This window comes from Ictalurus punctatus, chromosome 3 (assembly GCF_001660625.3).
Source record: "Ictalurus punctatus breed USDA103 chromosome 3, Coco_2.0, whole genome shotgun sequence".
Classification (NCBI taxonomy): domain Eukaryota; kingdom Metazoa; phylum Chordata; class Actinopteri; order Siluriformes; family Ictaluridae; genus Ictalurus; species Ictalurus punctatus.
In genome coordinates, this window is record NC_030418.2 from 19567003 (window position 1) to 19588813 (window position 21811).

General features: G+C 38.2%; 2 protein-coding genes across 12 annotated transcripts in view; both read right to left on the reverse strand.

Moving 5' to 3' along the window:
- Positions 1-426: 426 nt before the first annotated feature.
- On the reverse strand, positions 427-5243 carry ppifa (peptidylprolyl isomerase Fa). Its single transcript, XM_017464397.3, has 6 exons — positions 4994-5243; positions 4853-4883; positions 3142-3230; positions 2868-2964; positions 1104-1179; positions 427-928 (listed from the first exon to the last, which is right to left on the reverse strand). The coding sequence occupies exons 1-6, from the start codon at positions 5132-5134 to the stop codon at positions 793-795; spliced, it is 570 nt and encodes a 189-aa protein (XP_017319886.1). The 5' UTR covers positions 5135-5243; the 3' UTR covers positions 427-792.
- Positions 5244-6768: 1525 nt separating this feature from the next.
- The window catches only part of zmiz1a (zinc finger, MIZ-type containing 1a), a 125339-nt gene continuing 110296 nt past the window's right edge, over positions 6769-21811 (reverse strand). For 8 of the 11 annotated variants that reach the window (XM_047154145.2, XM_047154144.2, XM_047154143.2 and 5 more), the window contains 16 exons: positions 21356-21551; positions 20766-21056; positions 20182-20364; positions 20030-20098; positions 19056-19224; positions 18586-18727; positions 18446-18469; positions 17213-17423; positions 16652-16757; positions 15041-15201; positions 13245-13312; positions 13075-13143; positions 12698-12942; positions 11851-12017; positions 10895-11158; positions 6769-10000 (listed from right to left, as the gene is read on the reverse strand). In XM_047154145.2, coding sequence (XP_047010101.1) covers positions 9893-10000; positions 10895-11158; positions 11851-12017; positions 12698-12942; positions 13075-13143; positions 13245-13312; positions 15041-15201; positions 16652-16757; positions 17213-17423; positions 18446-18469; positions 18586-18727; positions 19056-19224; positions 20030-20098; positions 20182-20364; positions 20766-21056; positions 21356-21551 — 2473 coding nt within the window. In that variant the 3' untranslated portion in view covers positions 6769-9892. The remainder of the gene's footprint in view (positions 10001-10894; positions 11159-11850; positions 12018-12697; positions 12943-13074; positions 13144-13244; positions 13313-15040; positions 15202-16651; positions 16758-17212; positions 17424-18445; positions 18470-18585; positions 18728-19055; positions 19225-20029; positions 20099-20181; positions 20365-20765; positions 21057-21355; positions 21552-21811) is intronic. The other 3 variants (XM_047154148.2, XM_017464290.3, XM_047154147.2) reach the window with 2 other exon arrangements.

Below are 21811 nucleotides of genomic sequence, written 5' to 3' on the forward strand. Positions count from 1 at the left end.
CTCCACCTCAAACTCATAGAGCATAGTGCAAGGAAGGTATAGACTTTATTGCAAATACTGTAATAGAGATTTTGGCTTGCACAAGATGCAAAAGAAGCCAATCTGACCTTAATGTGAATTGTCAAGGACACAGATATGATGTCACATCCTGTTCTAGGGGACAGGAAGTTTTGGCTTCACATCATTATCAGGAAACTTTAAAAATAAAAAAAATGAGAAAAAAAATTTAAAAAGTGGGGGCAACTAAATTAGCTGTTAAGAGAGTTCAAAATGCAATGGTGTGGAATTGTGGAAATTCACTTTATAACTAAATCCCACGTGTGTATATTGTGTAGGTCTGTGCTTAGAGATACAGGGGAAAAAAGTTGTAACCCTCATCTGGAAACAGCATTTCAGCCATTAAAAGATAAAACCAGAGGAACACAATAGGTTTCATATACAGTTTAGTTTATTCTGTGGAGTTATACAAACTTCATGTACTTTTCCACAAAAAAAAAAAAAGTATATGCATAGCTTTTGGGTTTGATTTTAATTGTTAAGATTTAGCAGGCAGTGCAGAAGTGCTTACTTAGCAAGCATAAAACACTGAATCTAATTTCTCCACACATAAAAGTGGGCCATAGTTATTTAAATCAAAAAGATATAAAACATTACATCATTACTTTAATCATAAGGAATTATATCCAAATGCAGAAATGGCTATAAAAATCAAATCATTTACCTTTTGGCTGGAGACTAATCATTTACATGAGAACAGTCAGTTGTCAGCGCTGTACAGTGTAAAGTCGTGTATTATTTAAGTTCCCCACAGTCTGTGATGACAATCTTCTTAAGTGTTCCTCCATCATGCAAACCATACGACTCCATTACCCTGACAGTCTCCATGCCCTCGTTCACTTGACCAAACACAACATGTTTGCCATCAAGCCTGAGAAAGAACGCGCGAGAGGGAGAGCATAAAGCAAACACTATGATGTGTTAGACATCATACTTAATAAAGCACCACAAAAAACAAAGCTTAAACAGAGCAATAATGTGTTTCATACACGACACTGTCAGTAAGAGAACTTGATCATGTGTGAATGCAGGCTGTGTCTGTGTACCATTCTGTTTTGGCAGTGCAGATGAAAAACTGAGATCCGTTGGTGTTCGGCCCAGAGTTCGCCATTGACAGCACACCTGTGAAGAGCAAGACGAACAAACATTACACACTGCAGTGTCAATCCGTAATACACTCCTGACATCTATCATATTGTACAGTTTAGTAAATGCTTCACAACTGAAAATGATTTAGTGGCCACATCATAAAAAAAAGTTCCAGAAGGATAAGAACATCAGAAAAAAGAGAAGGGGGGGGGGGGGGGGGGTTGTTGGCAGAATATACATCTGGATTGGGTAAGTTATGCTTCACTACTATAATTACATCCAGGCCAGTATTGCACAAGCTGACAATATTTGGCCGTATCAATCTATCAGGAGGGCCTGTTGGTTTAGGAACCCCCTGGCACCAAAAATGCACTGTGAAACACTGATGTTGACTTTTTCTAAAAGTAGGTCATTCACCAGGGAATTACAAAATCTCTGCTCTTTACCACTGAGTCCCGTGCCACCATCTAGTGGAATGATCTAGAAGTGAAACAGGCATCTACATCTCCTGGCAAAATGTATGGAATCACCAGATATGACACAATACAGATATGACATAACACAAAACCATTTTTGTTTAATAGCTGAACATTCTGGCTTTGTGAGCCATACTTCAAACAAGTTGAAATGAAATGATTTTAATTAAAGGCATTTTTTTCTTTCCAGATCATGTAGCGTAAAAAAAAGGGAATCACTCAATGTTCTTTTGTGTCATATTTGTGATTTGTTTATTTGCTATGAAGTAAAAAAAACAACAACAAAAAAAAAAAACAACTGGGGGATTCCATCATTTTTGCCAGGGGTTGTAGTATCACTTCAAAATCCCTGACTGCTCCAAACATTTGTACATAACTAACAATAGCCAAAAAGGTCATATTACTTAACTGGAAAGACGGAACTAAAATATCCTGTATTATACGTCCAAATATAGTAATATCTGTACTGGCTTAATCTTTTCAAAAAACACACAACATACAAAGAAACTTACATTGCTGACATGTGTGGAAAATGATTCCTCGTAATAACAATAATCTAATAAATCATTTTATATGTTCCTATAAGCCTATATCCGTTGTCCTGCCTCAATGGATACTTACTTCACACTGTACTGTACTATAATGTTAATTACAGGCAGTGTAACCTGCCTTAACCCTCAACTCCTCAGTTGTATTAAAAAACAGGGATAAATAGTCACTCTGAATAAGGGCATCTGTCAAATGCCTTGAAAGTAATTATTGTTGTGTACAGTTCTCTCCTTGTTCTGTGTTATACTGTATAACCGGCAGGGTTTTCCTTACCATAGAAAGGCTTAGGCACAGCACCTAAGTGTTATTGCGGAGCACCTTAAGCCGAATGAATGTAAAAAGGCATTTATTTTCATTAAATCTCAAACATGTTATTTGATGAAATGATAGATTTTTGACTATTAGTACAATAAGTGTTCCAGCTTTCTTTCACAAACATGTTAAGGATAAGGGTCAAAAACAACATGAAAAACAACATTACAAGAACTTAAAATTTCTTGAGAATAATTTAAAACCCCTCCCCCGATCACCACAAACCCCCACCCCCCAGAACCCAGACGGCACCTAAGCCCTCTGAAAACCTAGGAAGTGTTTAAAAATAAAATAAATTAACTGAACCATGTGCATGTTCATTTCCTTATTATGCATGAGTGAGAACCAGTAGATAACGTCTGATGTCACAACTTATTACATCACCTGATCCAGTGTGTTTCAACTTGAAATTCTCATCTTTGAAGTTCTTTCCATAAATTGATTTCCCACCAGTGCCATTGTGATTTGTGAAATCTCCACCCTGTAGAAATAAAAGTGATCAGGCTGGGGAACAAGGCCAAGCACACCTACTGCATTCGCACAGTGCAGATGACTAACACTTGCTCTTTTACACTATTTTATCAAGGCAACATCTGCTATGCTGCCTGAAGTGTAAGTAGAGGAAACCTCAAGCTTATATAATCACAGGCTGTTTTACCTGACACATGAACTCAGGAATGATTCTATGGAAAATGGAGCCCTTATATCCAAACCCATGCTCTCCTGTACACAACGCTCTGAAGTTTTCTGAAAAATAAATAAATACAATTCCATCCCATACTCAATTATGATAATTATGCCTAACCGTTAAGTAAAGAGTAAAAAAAAAATGATGGGACATTTCCAAATAACAGCCTGCAAATGGTCTGCACTTACATACACTTTTATCCAAAGCGCTTTACACTGTGTCTCATTTACCCATCCACACACCAATGGTAGCAGAGCTGCCATGCAAGGCACTAACTTGCCATCAGGGGCAACTTGGGGTTCAGTGTCTTGCCCAAGGACACTTTGGCATGTGGAGTCACGTGGGCCGGGAATCGAACCGCCAACCTTACGATTAGTAGACAACCCGCTCTACCACCGCTCTACCACAGCAATTTGCCAACAATTACAATTTTGCACTTATAGTCAGCGACACATTGTGATTTTCAACCGGTTATCGTTATATCTAATGTTGTGGAACGCCGCAAACAAGTTAATACAGATGTTACTTTGTACCAGCTATAAACATCATTCTCTTACGATTGCATACATTTGAAATTAATAAGACAAACAAACAACCAAAACAATAAAACATAGCTTGTCACGTGACAAGAAACCAGAAAGCGGCAAGTCTTCCGTCCTGAAGTCTTTCTTTTGGTGAAAAACTTACTGAATGTTACAAAGAGCTGACACCTGAGACTCCTTAAATATATGTGAAATTCATTTCTCCTTACAGAAAGCGTCACCATAAAGGATTGGCTATATGTTTTTCTTCGTGAAATAAAATCTGTTCAGTTTGTAAGGGATAATGCAGGCTAGGTGTGCATCACACGATTTGAACGCACAACGTGGCGGCAAATAACCACCCAACACGACGCATTCAAATCGTGTAACGCACACCTCGCCGTGGATTATCCCGCTTATATACTTGACAACATTGACGAGTTAAAGCAGTCACCGATGTCTGCAGTGCAAAATTTGACTGAACGAACGTTTAATTTTCGTTAGTTATATACGGGCTATATACGGGTCGTTAGAGCTAGAAATCTGCCCGCTCTAAATCATACACAGAGATAAAGTAGTGTATTTATTAAGATTACATTTATTTGAGTGAATTATAATAAATAGTTATGAACGTGAGAGAAAGAGATTACTAATAATGAAGCCGTGACTTTAACTGTATGTTACTATGGTTACGCAGCGCATTAATTTAGAACAGTTTTAACGCATACCTTCCAGCCAATCAGAATCGAGTATTCAGACAGACCATGGTAGAATAGGTTTATATTATGTGGCTTGTCCGTCAAACAATAAAATATTATAACTAGTGCATTGATAGAATCCTGTGATTTGGCAGTTAAGGCTTTGGGTTACTGATCGGAAGGTTGGGGGTTCAAGCCCCGGCACTTACAAGCTGCCACTGTTGGGCTCTTGAGCAAGGCCCTTAACCTGCTCTGCTCCAGGGGCGTTGTATCATTTCTGACCCCAGCTTACTGATAGGCTGGGGTATGTAAAGAAAACAATTTCACTGTGCTCTACTGTATTTGTGACCAATAAAGACTCATTATCATTATTACCTTCTGACCAATCAGAATTGAGGATTCAACAGACCACTGTGGTATAGGTTAAAAAAAACAACAAATAAACAAAACACATGTTCTCACCTGCTGTTTTGGGAACCGCATCTGCATTAAGCTGGAAAAAAAAGATTAGGAAATTAGTGCAAAAACCTTTACAAAGCAGTCGAGCTTAAAATATGTGAGAATGATATCTAGCAGATGAATTTCTATTAGTCCTAGTCTTACTTCTATTATAATTCTGCCTATAAACTCCCCATCAGCCGCAATGTCCAGAAAGACCAGTGGATTCCTCACGGCTCCGGACAGCAGTCGGCTGGCGGCGATGGCGAGTGAACAATATTTTAAGCGATTTTTCATTTGTAACATGGTGGCCCGTTAGAAATAAACCGTAAACGTTCAACTAGAGGGACAGTGTTAGAGGTGAAATTCTATCTGTTTACAGAACGCGGCTGTAACCGCCGAGTGAGAGCGTTTTAAAGTGGAGCTGAACTCACCGCTCCCTCGGGTGGCCATTTACTGTATTACATCTCTGACTGCTGAGCCCGACATGTAGACCCCAGTGTAATCAACATGCACTGTATATAAACTCAGAAAAAAAAAAGAAAGAAAGAAGAAACGCCCCTTTTTCAGGAGACTGTATTTTGTATTTTCATGATAATTTTGTAAAATCCAAATAAGCTTTACAGATATTTATCGGAAAGGGTTTAAACGATGTTCTTCTTGCTTGTTCAGTGAACCAGAAACAATTATTGCACATGCACCTATGGAATGTCCTTAACACACTAACAGTTTACAGGCTGTAGGTAATTAAGATCACACTTACAATAACTTAGGATACTAAAGAAACCTTTCTACTGACTCTGAAAAACACCAGAAGAAAGATGCCTAGGGTTCCTGCTCACCTGCGTGATAGACCTGCTGCAGGGAGGCATGAGGACTGCAGATGTGGCCAGAGCAATAAACTGCAATGTCTGTAATGTTAGACACCTAAGACAGTGCTACAGGGAGACAGGAAGGACAGCTGATCATCCTTGCGATGGAAAATTACATGTAACTATGTGTCCCCCCAGACGTGATGGAGAACTTGGAAATGCCTTGTTGGAAGAGTGGAGTAACAACTCACAGCAAGAACTGACAAATCTGGTGCAGTCCATGAGGATGAGATGTACTGTAGTACTTTTGACTGTTACTCTCTCTCTCTCTAATATATATATATATATATATATATATATATATATATATATATATATATATATATATATATATATATATATATATATATATATATAGATAGATAGATAGATGTAGTACTGTGCAAAAGTCTTATGCACATGCAAAGATATGCTGTATAGAGAAGATGCCTTGAAAATAATTAAATGCATGTTTCTACATTAAAAAAAAAGAGCATTAAACAGTAGTAAATGAAACAAAGTCAATATTTTGGTGTGACAAAAAATTAAATATAGTAGGCTCAGGTACAATTAGTGCAGTTGTATAAGGAAATGAGCTGTAAGTTTTATTGAGCATCTTGCAGAACCAGCCATGGTTCTTCTGGAAGCTTTGACTGTCGCACTTTCTTCTTATTTCTGCAGCAAAATCCAGCAGCCTTCATTATGTTTGTTGTGTGAAAAGAGTCTCTTACATGATATACTGCTTTCGTTAATTACATACATTTTTCTGTAACATTTAATTTTGTGCTAGAAAACTAATGTTTGGGAATCTAAAATGTTTTTGTACTGACTCGATAATGAAGAAGTCATAAAATAACAAAGTTTGTACAAAAAAAAATAAGGTGCCTAAAATTTTTGGACAGTACTGTAAATAGATATAGATATGGCTGAATCCCCCCCAAAACCCCCCCATTAGACATACAGTACAGTGCAATACATAGGATTTAACAACCATGCTGCTGTTAGACATGTAGAGAACTTACATAGATACAAGGCCAAATAGCTCTAACCCGACAAACAGACCAAAAAACAGACTGACAACATGATGAGCATGTTTCATCTGAATACATATTTATTAGATAAATATTAGGATGTCACAGCATCTAACTACATACAGTTTTGCAAGACTAAAAATCACAATTAGTTTTTTTCTTCCGAACAGTTTAGAATATGAAATGATTGTACACAGAATGTACAAAACAAAAAAGACAACTGCCACTTTAGGCGCCAATCACCTCAGATTGTACCTTCCCGCCCCCCGCCCCCCTCTGATCATGATATCAAAATTGTACAAACTATTAATTTGGTTACAATCTTTTGGAACTACTCCAGGCCCCATGTCCCATCCTCCAAATTATTCCCCAGGATTTTCTTCATCTTTTGTAGCACCTTATAGAGTACACAGGTAATGGAGCAATACACAGAAGCTAATTACACAAAGGTGAAACAAATGTGTCTCTTTGCCCCCATAATTCCCCTTTTCTAGGAGGCATTGGAAATATTTTACATAAGTGAAACGAAAGAACAAAACAAAACAAAACGAAAAATCGGAAAGAGGTTCCACAGACGCTAACAAACACAGATTCATTTTACCCAATTCGAGTCTGATAGGAGGTTGCAAGCTTTACAAATTCTAAATACACAATGCACATTCCCCTGGGGAAAATGAATACATTTCTGTTAACGTGTCTCTATTTGTCATTTACATATGTACATGCATCCCTTATGTCCCCTGCTAGGGCATTCTTTCAAACCGTTTCCCATTGAGACCTGTGGCTGAATCAGGGACAAACAGCGTCAAATTCATTTCACTGTAACTGTCTCGACATCGACTCGCGTTCTTCTCCAATAACTGTACAGCTACAGTAAGTGACAGGTCTAAAACAGGGACTCGTCTCAACAACCTGCAGTGTAAGCAATGTGCAAGTGGAGAGTTCAGTTCAGGTTCTGTCTGTAGGTGTCTACAAAGTAAGAACAAAAAATGTGGCAGTGCATCAGTTTAAAAAAAAAAAAAAAAAGAAAGAAAGAAAAAAGACACAAGTGAATTACAAACCGACTGGAGCTATGAGCTAAAGCACATTTGCCTGTTTAGGACTTAAAATGTGTCAGCAACGAACATAAGGTCTATACATAACTGAACACCAACAGTCTGTGATAGAAAATAATTTAAAATGGAAATGAACATTGAAAAATAAAACACATCGTGAAAGGTATTCAGCTGTACGCGTGTGAAGCTCAAACGAGTCAATGTATCGTTTGAGAAAAGAAAAACAAACAAAACAACTTAAAGCAAACATACAGTACATTTCGACGATTAACAGAATTTAAATACGCAAGGAGTAACTCATATTTATTTGCAGTTCCTATTATGCTGAATTTATATTGTTTCATAATACAAAAACTGTTAAACAGTGATCTGATGTGTTGAGTGGTTTCCTTCTTGACTTGTCGAGTTGGGCCTAAAGCCAAAATGTACACACGTAGGAAAAATATCATTTCTTCGACTCTTTCAGGGGGTTATCGGGATAAAAATAAAACCGATTATGTAGAATTGTACATAGATATGTAACCTCTACAAAACCAAGACTATAAAAATTATTGTACCATACAATACTGTGTGATAATTATATTGTTGTGTGAATGCATCGGCGGAAAAGAAGGTGTCACATGCTTAACCATCTCGATCAAAGATTATTAGCTTGGTACGACAGGATTGGGCCATCTCCTCCAATCACTATGCAGAACTTTGGTAATACATGGCCATTTTGTAATAAACGCACATACACTGTACATTTAGAGAGTTACAACAACAGGGCGAAAAACAGGAATTATATCATGAACAATATATTGCGCGTAACAAACGTAGTCCTTACATGATCATAGTTCGTGTCAGAAATGAATAAAAACAGGAGAGGAACACGTCTGAACGCACTGGTTTAAAAAAAAAAAAAAAAAAAGAAAAGAAAAAGAAGAAGAAAATCAGTCTACACTTGGTTCAGTCACTAAAACAACGTGGGATTGGCACGAGTGCACAATGAACACACTGTATGCACACACGGAGTTCTTGTTATTCATGACATCACAGGCCTGGGAGGGATAAAGCTCATGCATTAAATGGGGAAAGACTCCCAGAAGAGACAGCTGACAGAGGACACAGATGTTGTAACACTCAAACTACTCTTTAAAAAGTGATTGCATTACTTCTTACGTTACAAAATGAATTGCGTTGCCCACCGACTTTTGATTCCACGGTACTCTGAGATGGAGAGATTTGTGAAGGAGGTACAGTGCTGGTTATTGATGCACGTTATCACACATACAGTATTGATATGTTGGCGTTCCTATTAAAAAACAGTGAAATGAATTGTCACAATGCCCTCGGGAACTTGTTTTGATTTGAATACAACACTCGCGAGTGAATATAATGGACAAAACGAGATATGCTATGCCGATCTGAATGGGATTCCCGCACATCACACGTTCGCACGTTCCACATGAGCTACATGAGGACTTCAGAGGCCTGGCATTAAGTCTGTGAGATGGGAGTACCACATTGCTATGATGCTAAACCTCTCAGTGACTGTGATGCAGCCTTTGGTTCCTGTGATGTTTTCCTTTTCAGTCTTCCGGTTGCAGTTCTGCTGAATGTTGTTGTGCTTTTTCCAAGGGACTTCTGACATACAATGAGGACATCCAGTCAAAAACACTAGATGGGAGATTTGGGAAGCTGTGGACATAAAGCTTGGAAGAACAAACCTCAGAATGCTCATGGGAGGACACACACATAAGCCAGTACAGGAAGTATCTTTTTTTTTTCTATTCAGGTCTTGCTTTTCACAAAAGGAAAAAAATCTGAATTAAAAAATGCTACAACACTTTCCTAGTGAGCACACATACAGTTCTGTGTGACATATATTCTTATGATTATAGCTGCACAGTTTTTTTTTTTTTCTTTTCATATTAGTATTGAAATATCACTTTAGTGCCAACCAACATGGCTGCCATAGATGTGTGGAAAAAGGACGTCCGTAAAAGAGTGAGATATTTACACAAGTAGAGGCAGAAGGAGGACGAGTGTTTTGCGGTTGTAAAGTACTGAATTGGTGGTCAGGGTTCTGCTTGACTCCTGACAGCTGAACATGTCAGTGCCTCAGATAAAGGTGGGTTAGGGAAGTCAGTTGTTTTCAAAGAGGGAGAGCAGATCGTCGTTGCTGTTGCTTGGGAGGTCCGGAGGGTCCAGATACGACAGTAACTCATCTGGGTTGGCCAGCTCGGGCAGCAGCTGCACACGGGACCAGAGAAATGATTTCAGATCATTAACAGTGCATATAAAGACTTTCCTTTATATTCATAATCAAGTATATTTGCTCCTTCAAACCAAACTGAAATAACCATGCCATAGTCAAATTCACTGAGATCACACTTTTCCCCATTCCGAAGTTGCAGTATCTGAAGCTCTTGGCCTGTATCTGCATTATTTTATGCACTGCACTCCTGCCACATGACTGGCTCATTGGATAATTGCATGAATAAGCAGGGGGAGAGATGTTCCTATTAAAGTGGCCGGTCAGTGTAACTTACTAATAAAAATAAAATCAAATAAAAGACAGGACATACATAATAGGTTCGATAAATAAAACCTATTCATGAAATGAATACAATAGTACTGATGTCAATAACAAAATATATCGCTACGCACAGTTCATAGATTAAAGACTGAATGAGATATATAATGACATAATGACTATATTATTAATACATTTGATTATATGAAAATCTAATTGAGAATAAGCATCATGTTTACCTACTACATAATTCTGTTGTGTATATTTGCAATCATCTCAAACAAACCCAGTCAGCTCAATTAATTACGATTAGAGACATCTAGTATTATACAGTAAGATTACTGATTTTATTAGGATTCATTTATTAAGATGCTTTGGTACCATTATTTTGTCTTTAACATCACCAGCTTACATACTTTGCCCTACTACTACTAAACTTTTAAAAGTGCTTGGATAACTGACAACTGACATATACTCCATTTCTATTAAAACTGAATACACTTTTGTTTCCTTTTCCCATTTAAGCCAGCCATGACTTTGCAAAACGGGTTCGCAGTGTGTGACCGCGCAAAGCGCAGGGAAATGACTAATGCGGTGCTGACGGTTCTCACCTCCAGAGAGGGCTCGGGCATGTCTGCTGCCCCTTGACCGCCCACCTGGCCCTCAGCACCAGGGTTAAAGGTCATGTCACCGTGCGTGTGGCTGTTGGGGCCAGGCTGTTGCTGCTGCAGGGGCGGGGCTTGCCGTGGGGGAGGGCCAGATGAAGGGCCGCTGTGATGTAATGGCTGTGCTGATTGGCTGTTGGGGTGGGGCGATACGTGCATGCCTGGTGGCATAGAAGCATGGGATTGCTCAGCACTCACAGGATGAGGCATCTACAGGGAGAGCAGAGAGAGGCAGTGAGGCATCATGGGTATTGGGGAGCATGAGCAGCCAGACACATACAGGTTAGAGCCATGCAGATGGACCTCGAAGGATAATACCAGGTTCATAATATGGCGGTTTAGTCAGCAATGGATGTCCCATTAACCCAGGGAATCACAATTTATTTAATAACAATACAATTATAAATTTATCTTAAAATGATAAATGATATGATATTCTTATGATACTCCTAATGCCAGGAGTGTGTAACCAAATAAGAGAGGGAGGTCATGTGACAGGACCTTTCTGTTTCATATTTACCAGTTTTTTAAATCTTTATTTAATCTATTTACTTTTAGATCAAGTAAACCTGAACAGAACCTCTGTAACAAACTGTAACTATTTTTTGAAAGAATTATTCCACCTTTCGTAAATATTCAAAAATGAGTCATTTTGATCTGAACATAAGGGTTAAAGACAACTTCGTCCAATTTCCTCTCCTCTCCAAACAAGTGCCGATGAGAGTATGTTGTAAAAAGAAATACCAAACAGGTTCTGTCAACAAATGAATAAAAAACAAGACTCTGGAGTGTTTAATATAAACAACACTTGAACGAGAGCAGCAAGGTTCTGGACGAGAGGCCGACCCGATGAGAGGAGCTTATGTCAGAAATCTGGATGGGTTTCTATGCAAGTGTCTTACCGAGTCGGCCATGCCGTGGCTCAGAGGTTTGTCTGGACCCATGAGGTTGTTGGGTACATCCGGAGGGTGTGAAAGCTGAGGGCCGTGCATGAAGTCATTTATTGGAGCTCCTCCACCAGAATTACTGTGTGGAAAATCAAAGTTTCCATGGCCCTGGTAACTGTTGCCTGACAAACAAAAGCAGAGAAGAGTAATGAGAAGCTGTAACCTCAGGCACGATTAGCCAGAGGCACAGAGAGAGAGAGAGAGAGAGAGAGAGAGAGAGAGAGAGAGAGAGAGGAATACTCACTTTACTGAGCTGTTTAAAAACCTGCAGGTGTATATATGACTCTTAATATAGTGAACAAATGAGTCAAACCAAAAGAAAAACCAAATCTTGCAAAAGACTTAGAAAAAACTAGGTTCTGTTCAATAGTTACAAATGGCCATGCCATTTCTTTGGTTTTCAAATAATGAAACTGTAAAATCTATTGACATGTACCCAGTCTTATTTACAGCTAAAAGATGAGCAGGATAAAACTATATTGATAGAAATATAGACACATAAAAACCCCTATATATGCTTGGCAGGTCAATGAGCAATACAGACACGAAGGTCACATGACATGAAATAAAATTGTTTGTTTTTTTGTTCCATATTTACAGGCCAGTCAAATTGTAATACTTTTATGTCACCAAGCTGAAATCATGCAAAAGTGATCATAATGTCTGTGATATAAATATGGCATTTAAAAAAAAGAATGTTCATGTGTACCTGAGAAATTGAGTCAAATGGAAAAATCATTGCTGGAGGAATATAACAGTTTGAGTTGATTTAAGCTGGAGTAGCTGGACTCATGATCGCTACCTTGGCTGGCGTACTCTGTGTTGTTCCCTCCATGCTGAGGTGGGAGGGAGGTGTAGGGTGAGGGTCCCGGCCCCAGCTGAGCGATCATATCCATCACGTTAGGCATGATCATCTGACTGGGACTCATGGTTTTAAAGCGCTTGGCAAGAGGGCCATCTGGATCCTCCTTTATGTGCAGGTCAGACTTTATGGGCACCGGCCGCCAACTACATGTGGGGTCAATTGTGACCTCCTCAAACTCCGAACTAAGGAGTGCGAAAAACCAAAAATATCCAGGGTTATGACAATGCTAAAAGTTTGGACAGGTCTAAAAACTGGACGTACGCAGAAAAAAGTTCAATAGTTTACGAGAGTATGTGGTTTTTACTCATACATACTTTTGGATGGCATTGAGAATTCCCCACATGTACTGGTCCACTTCCAGACCTTCCAGTAACGCGGTTTTACTAGGAACAGAGAGAGCCGTATAAACTATGAAGTTATGTAAAATGACAAAAACATTCTCTTGGTCCAAAAGTAAAAACAGTGGTTGAATTTTGCAACTTACTTGCATACAGGACACCTCCACGTCCCTCTCTCACAGTTCAGCTGCAGGTAGGACTCCAGGTCAAAGCACTGCAGATGAGAGGTAACATCAATAATAGTAACACTATTCTATCCTCGTGAGGGGTAAAAGCTGAAAATCATGGCAGAACATCAAAACGAAATACCTATCACTAATTCACAAAAATTCAACAAGAAATTCATTGGATGCAACATTTAACAATGCACTTCCACAGCATCATCCATTTGATTCACACTGCAAATATCCCGAGTGCTACACTTGTGACACATTACTTTATTGTTCTTTTTTTTTTTTTTAAATAGCACCTATAAGCATAACAGTGTATATGGAACATGGAAAGTGGTGACAGTTAAAGTTGAACCAGCTATAATTGTAACAGTTCACTTAAAAAAGGTGTCATGACACACTGAGACAGTGAACAAAAAGCACAATCACAACTTAACAAAATGATTGAGTTTAAGTAGTCTTCATAACAAACATGTTCATAAGTCTCAAGTCTCTGTTCTATTTTTATCAATAGTTCTTTCAGCTCGTTATTGTAATGAATGTTTATTGTAATAAATCAATTGTGAAATATTAAAACTGATTACTTCTACAGAGTGTCTTGTTCATTTATTCAAAATTGTCTAATAAAGCACACAATACTTTACTTAAATCATTCAATCAAAATTAAATCAGTAATGAAAAACTGTAACTTTCAAACTATTACATTTGATCCAACAGAATATTCATAGAAAATTCAGGAAAGATATAATTTTTTTCTCATTTAGTGCAAAATTCCAACGTGCTGTGTATTTGGAGCTATTTGAGTTTGCTGTAGTTTTCAAGCAATGATGGGTAAGGCAATCCTCTAGTAAGTGCCGTGTATAGATGCAATTTAACTTGGTAAGCTTGGATATTATATGCATATGGTAGCAGGGGAGGGGGAGGGGACATGAAAAGGACATGGAAATATTTGTACAGGTTGAAAATGGACAGTACGCCCCTGACAGCTGCGTAACACAGCGGCTTCCCTTTGGATTAATTAATTGCCTTTCAAATTAAATAACACGAAGATTATCACAAGGTAAGACTTGACTACATTGTTTTTGTTTGTTGTTCATTTATATAACAGCACTTTTCCAATGGAAGAAGTGCGTCATGTGTCAGGTGCGTCAGGCGTGTATATAATAATGCTGGCTTGGTGTGTTTAGAGATGAATTGTTGTGATATCAGCACATACTGATGAATAGGGAATGAATGAATGAGGAATGAATAGAAAAATGTGCTGCATGATGCTGTCATAGTAGTAAACATAATCGTGAAAGCTGTGAAAGTTCAAACCAAAATGACTTGTGTTTTTCACGAGTCTCTCTCTTCAAGTACAAGTCTTGAGTAATATTTTTTTTGTGACTCGAGTCCAAGTCGCAGACTTGAGTTTCCATCTCTGGTTCATAACATAAAAAGTGGGATTTGAATGGGTTTGTATGGAAATTATGGATTATTTACAGGCATGTGTGAAAAGTGGGCTCACACTTTCATACACAGAAATTGTCTCTCTCACAGAGCCGGTGTGGACTGCAACACTGACTAACATGGAAGCGTTTCAGTTATGTGTGACTTGCGCCAGATGTGTGACTTCAAAATTGCTGTAGAAATGCATCTGGTGTCAACTGACCTCAAGAAATCTAAGGTTTTCATCCCATAATATTTTTATCATATTCAGATAACAATCTGAAGGCTGTAGCGTTCTGAGTTGTGTTTACATGTCATTTTGAACTTTTTTTTTGACTGTTTACCTGCACATGCTTGCAATCGTGTCCCCGGGCTGGGAGTTGGATCCGCCGGAATGTTATGGGACACTTTAGGGACACTTTGATGGCCGTCTGCTCCACGCCATCCTCTCCATTCAGTGTCGCGTTCCCAGAGGACGCTGCTACACTGCTAAAATTTCTCTTTACTGCACACAGAGGATGAGGAAATCAGCAAGCAGAAGAAGAAAGGATGAAGCAGAAAGCAACAAAGAGATATGAATAACAGTCTAAAGCAATAAGCCATGAGAGGGTTTACGTTACAGTGATTTTATCATTTGGTATGGGTGTTCTTAGGCAGGAAACAAATCAGTCCCTAAAAACCCACTTAGGTTTGATATATATATATATATATATCACTGTAACGCATGTCCTTGAGTGAAAAATAAAACAACATTAAAATAAAATAAAATCTAGTTTTATTACAACTATTTTATTAAATATTATTATTAAGTTATTACAATAAATAAGTTATTATTAATAATATGTCTCTCTGGATTATTAATAGTATATATTGCACTAAACAATTTTTCCACCATGCAATGCAGCCTGTTAACAGTAAGCTTTGGTTTAAAACCTGACGTATTAATACAGAATTCATTTGCAGGTGTTGTGATTCGTTCAGAGATGTGCGTATATCAAAGACTTTAAAACGGCTTTAAACTAGAGATGCACCGATACTAAATTTCTCAGCCGATACCGATACCCAATTAATCAAAGTGATATCGGTCGATACCGATAACCGATAGTTCTGCCTTTTCTGCCTACTTTTAAATTAATAATAATTAATTCCACAATTCTGAAGGAAATGCAAATAAAAACTTTATTCTCTCCATTTCAACAAGTTGTTTCACAGTAACGGGTCTCCAACAGAAAACACATCACTCACATTAACATTAACACATGAACTAAATTCTGAAGATTAAAGTAAGATTTCTTAACTTATTGAATGTTCTTAATTCATATTAACACTGACTGAATTGTAAATAAAAAACCTCCTGTTAGGCTCACATTTACTCACCACAAACAAAAGCATTTCTACTCAATCACTGAACATCAAACTCATAATTTATAGGTCTAATATAAATGAAATACATATGAAATATACTACTGTACAAATATATTTTTCTGTGCAATATATATATATTTTTTTTCAACTCATCTTCATTTAAATCTTTCTACAGTGTACTGGTGCTTTAATTCAGCTCGAGCAGCACTGCAAAAAAACTTTGACTCGACGCCGAAACTCTTGTTTCACGGCTGCAGTATCCGGTGTAAAAGCACCCATTCATTAACATGCAGTGCATAGCTTACAAACTGCAGTTTTGCCATCATTGTCACCCAATTCAAAGTAATTCCACACAAGAGACATCATCTTTACACACAGCATGAAATCGATGTGTTTTCCCGCCCTCTTTTGATTGACAAGATATAATCAGCCCTGATCATCGGATGCTTTTAAACTATCAGCCGATAGCCGATACCATGAAAAATTGCCTTTATCAGCCGATACATCGGTGCATCTCTACTTTAAACACAACTCAGCCAATTCTATAATATAATACAGAATTCAGTTCATTGTAGACTGTGTGCACTTACTTTTGGTAATGCAGTGTTCTGCTGGCAGGAGCCTCTTCTTGAGAAGGCCCTGCAGGACGGATCTCACTGACGGCCGGTGCACCAGCTGCAGCACGAACAAGTGAGACTGCGACAAGAGCAGACATGTGTTAACACACACCAGCGAGACTCCCACACCATCCAATCTCCTTTATATTAGTGCCCTGGGATAATGATATCTCCTTTGTGCCATTTGCTTTTCCAGCAGAAACTGATACCAAATTCACACAGATACAACACACAGACACACACACACACACACAGAGCTGCTAAACCAAACCAGTGCTGTCATTATATTCTACATTTGCTTCATTTAGTATACACATTTTATCCAATATGACTTATAATTGAGACTAGAATAAAATGTAACTACACAGCATGAGAGTTAATGGTGACGCTCTGGGCTTTAAACTCACAACTTTAAGGTCAACAACTCAAAGTGTTAACCACTGAATCACTAGGGTTCCGTTAAACAAGGTCAGTAAATGAGAAGCTATGCATTATTCAAAACATGGCTGTTAGCTGAAGCGCAGCAGTACTCACACAGCAGCAGGCTGTGACGGTAATCTGGATGGTGTTCCTTCCCGGCTGACACACATGCTTCAGGTGCAGGGGTTTGTGGGATGTCTTGTTGTCTCCTCTCTCGATGGTGAGTGGCGTGGCATTAACGCTGACCTGCACCGACGCTGGCCAGTTCGTGTTCATCTGCCGGTCCTCATGGTGGTAGCACTTAAACTGCAGCTCCAGGTCAGACCTAACACCAACCAGATCAACCTGATTAACACACTAGCATGCTTGTTTAAAATATATATATTACATGCGTTTGCATTCCATGTATCAAATTTGTGGGATATGACAGAAAAGTGCACATGACAGGAGGTTGTTCACAAGGTTGTTAAGAGAATATTCAAAAGCATTGAAGACAGTTATAAAGCCAAAGGGTGAGCATCCAGATGCGCATTTTAATCTCACTCTCTCCCACTTCCAAAGAAATTCTGTTTGTACCTGCCTGAGATAGTTTCTGAAACGCTTCAAGTTCTATATCCCAAAATACAAACAGATAATTTATTTAAATCATACCATCACTGACCAAGATAAATCACTTATGAAGATGAATGAATGTATGCATGAACGTGGTAAATTTGAAGTGCAGCTTTCCACCAAATCTAACATGCTCACATGAAAAATCTTCGATTTTATTTTCCATTTTGTCACAGTGCTGAAAATCACAGCCATTATCAAAGTTATTATCAAAGTTATTATTATATTAGTCATTATCACTCCTTCTTAAGTTCTTAGCCTTTTTACCTGGTCACTTGAATTAAATTAATCAAAACCTCAATAACTCAAAAATGAGTTATATGAGGTCTATAAATAATGTCATTGTGAATCTCATTTTTTTTTTTTTTTATGAAAAAGTGTTTTAATAAAAATATGAATGAAACGTCAGGAATAAAAATCTCTAAGGCTCAGATAAATACCCATAGTATTTCTGACACATGTTAATAATGAGCCTAATATTTAAGCAGATGGATTATGTTCATAAAATAAATATATTGTCTATAAATGTACTGAGGGGCTCCATGGAGCTTATTTTACAGTTAAACGGCTTCCTGGAAGCAGAAATCTGAGAACCCCTGACATACACTGATCTTTTTTGTTACTTGTGGTAATGATGGCACTTCTCTTAATGTGACCAATGACATGTATTGTTATTAATTCATTTTCATTGTGTATGCCAATTTTCGTAAGGGTATACAAACGTTTGCACTCAACTGAATACAGCTGCATTCCATGCATCTAAATAAATGAAAACTTATTATTATTATCATTATTATTATTATTATTATTATTATTATAATTATTATTATTATTGTATCATCACTTATTTATTTATTTATTTAGAATTCACACACCTCCACATGAGTGTTTGATGAACAGAGGGCCGCAGGTGGAAGACGTGGTTGCTGACAGCCAGGTTGTGCTCCAGTCTGAATGGCTCGAGCACCACACCATCACGTACGGGGAAGGTCAGCCGCAGCTCCTCATTGGGGTTAGCTAAAAGCAATACACAGCATTAGCTCACACACGCTCGCACAAATGCCATGAGTACTTAGCTTTTTAACTGACACCCGCTGCATTATATGTGGTTGAACTTTGCTTTCAGGGTCACATCGTTTCACCCTTCCCACTGAAATGCATGTATTATGAATGCACTCAGTGCAGATGTGATGTAGACTGAAGCGAGATAAACGAGCAGTGGGACTTCTTCTCACCCACCTGAAGGTGTTAAGAGGATCAAACACTTCACTTCACTGCTGACTGATGCCGAGGTTTTAATAAAGCGGACTGAAAAGCTTTAAATTGTGCTGTCAGTGACACTCACTCGGTGGTGGAGGCAGTGACGTCATATTCGGTTTCAAATCAGGGGGAAAAGGAGGCTTGACATCCTGGTTGGGCGAGAGGTATGTAGGGATACTGCTTCCTGGAGTCATGGGCGGTGTGGGATTCCCAGGAACGGGTGAATGAGGATAGTTCACAACCTGCCGAGGAGGCTAAGAGAGGAAACATACATATACATTTTCATTTATTACATGTATTTGTTTTATTGATACACACAGAAGGATAGCCCTCATGTTCAACGATCAGGAGCTACAAATAACAGTCCTAAAGTCAAATCAAATATTTAATAAACAAAATTTCATTAGTAAATTTATAAGGATCCAATGTAGTAACATTAAAAAGAGTTTTAATTATTACTCTGCAAAGAATTACATCTTAGCAAGTGAAAATATCAAATCTAAGCTTACTAAAACCTATTTCCAGACTTTATTTTTTATTGGCAGAATTTTTTTTTTTCCCTTCTAATTTTAAACATTTATTTCTAGGAAGAAGCAACGTTATCTGCTAATAGAATAAGACGTGAAGTTTGAAATGACTAAAAATGTCTAGAAATAGATTTAATAATCTTATATTTGGTTAACTGTAATCTTATTATAGGAAATACTAAATAAATCTGACCATGCTCAATATATTTTCCCTTTGATAAGATGTAACTTTCTGCAGTGTATGTCTTGATAAACGTAACATATCATGGTGTCCCATAAGTCTAGCATCATAGGGTTAATGAGTATTTTTTTTTATACTTAAAAAATTAATTGTTCCTTCCTGAGCAAGGAACAATGAATCCAAATAGTTCTTCTCATAGGAAAACTAATTCACCAAGAACTCAGAGAGAGTTTTGTTTTGCCATTTCTTTTAATTTTTCTCCTATGATGCTGGACTCAAGGGAGAGTGAAAACACTAACATATCAAGCACAGAGCAAGAAAACCACAAAGCGAATGAGAGGAACTGCTTACCCCACTGCCTTGATTATAGCCATAACTACCTCCAGAGAAATTATTATTTTGGCCATTAAATGGCTCCTGCTGAAGGGGAAAAAAAAGCACATGATGAGCTGTGAAAAATGAAGTGTGATACTGCTTTGCACTTAGCAGTTTGTGACACTTACCTTGTAGTATTGGCCCATGGGTACTCCTGAAGGTGGGTACTGGCCTGCTCCCTGCTGGCCTGGCATCCTCTGGCCGGGGTAACTGGGAGAGGGCAGGGCTCTGGACGCATTAGGGTTTGGATACTGTCCTTGCTGATTGGGGAACTGGCCATTAGGTCCAAACTGCTGTCCCCCATAGTTGGGCTGAAAAGAGAATAATAACACAATTATGTATTAAACTTTTCAGATGTAATTTCTAAATAAAAAAAAAAAAAAAAAACATTATGACCAGTACAACTTGTGTTCTACTCTTTTAGTTTTTCCAAAAAGTTGAAAATATACCTTACTGGCTTAATGCATCTTATCAACATAAAAAAAAATGCTTATCATATTTATGGCTACAGAAATTATGTTCAGTTTATTAGAGCTGAGTGTGACAAGGTGAAATAAAATGAAGAGACATAACTGTAAATATGTACATTGATATGTCAATATGTTCATTGATATGTCAATATTATCAGTATTATCAATATGTACATTGATAATACTGATAATAATTTAGATGAAAATAATATATTATGTATTGGCTAGAGATGTATCCTCACTTCTCCAGGATAGGGCCTCTTTGTGCCCTGCATTGGCATGGACTGAGATCTGGGGCCTGGGTATCCTTGCTGGGGCATCCTTTGGCCATGGGCCCCAAACGGCCCCATTCCTGGTGCCCTGGGCTGGTTCATGCCCATTGGAGGGCCGCTGATATTGGAGCTGTTCATGCCAGCACCCATGCCAGCTGGGTTCATGCCTCCTGCCATGGCCGGCGGTCCCCGGGGTCCGGGCTGGTTCATAAACTGGCTGTTATAGCCCTGCGCAGGGCCCATCTGAAATGATGAGCACATCTGGAAAAAGCAAACATTATAATTACACACATATGAAAAATAATCATTCTAACTATACTTTCCAGCTGTCATGTAATGTTTACTGTGTACATACAGCACATAATAATTTCAGCATTATTGTAATATTATTTTAATCTTTAATACATTCATTTAGTTTTTTATTTTACTGTATTTCTTATTCTACTCTTACAGTGTCTGTGGCAAGTCACACACTTGTAAATGATATCTTACTTGCCTGGTTCTGACTATATTAGTCAATAAGTAAGCAAGGGAAGTCTGACTGAATGGACATTATTCACCTGTCCATACTGGTTCATGTCCTTGTTGGTTTCCTGCAGGGCAGCCACAGTTGCCGTGGCAGTTGCTGTTGCAGTGGCAGCAGCAGCAGCGACAGCAGCAGCAGCGGCAGCAGCAGCAGGCTGGGTAAAGTCGGACGGAGGCCGAGTGTGAGGGGGCATGCCTATGCCACTTGGAGCATTCGGACCACCCGGGTAACTGCAAAAACCAAAAAAAAAACAACCTTTATATCCAAACCTAATGATCTTAATATACGCCTACGTAGACTAAAATAGCAAGATTCCAATGTACTTTAAGATAAACTAAGAAGACAAATAAACAAATAAGAGAAAGCTTTTCTCTTTGATTAAAAAACAACCGACATCATTGAGCCTACTGGATTTTTAGATACATTCTTAATGACTATTCTCACTCTCTTTCAGCTTGGCACCTTGGGAAGGTGATATCATCTCTTTTGA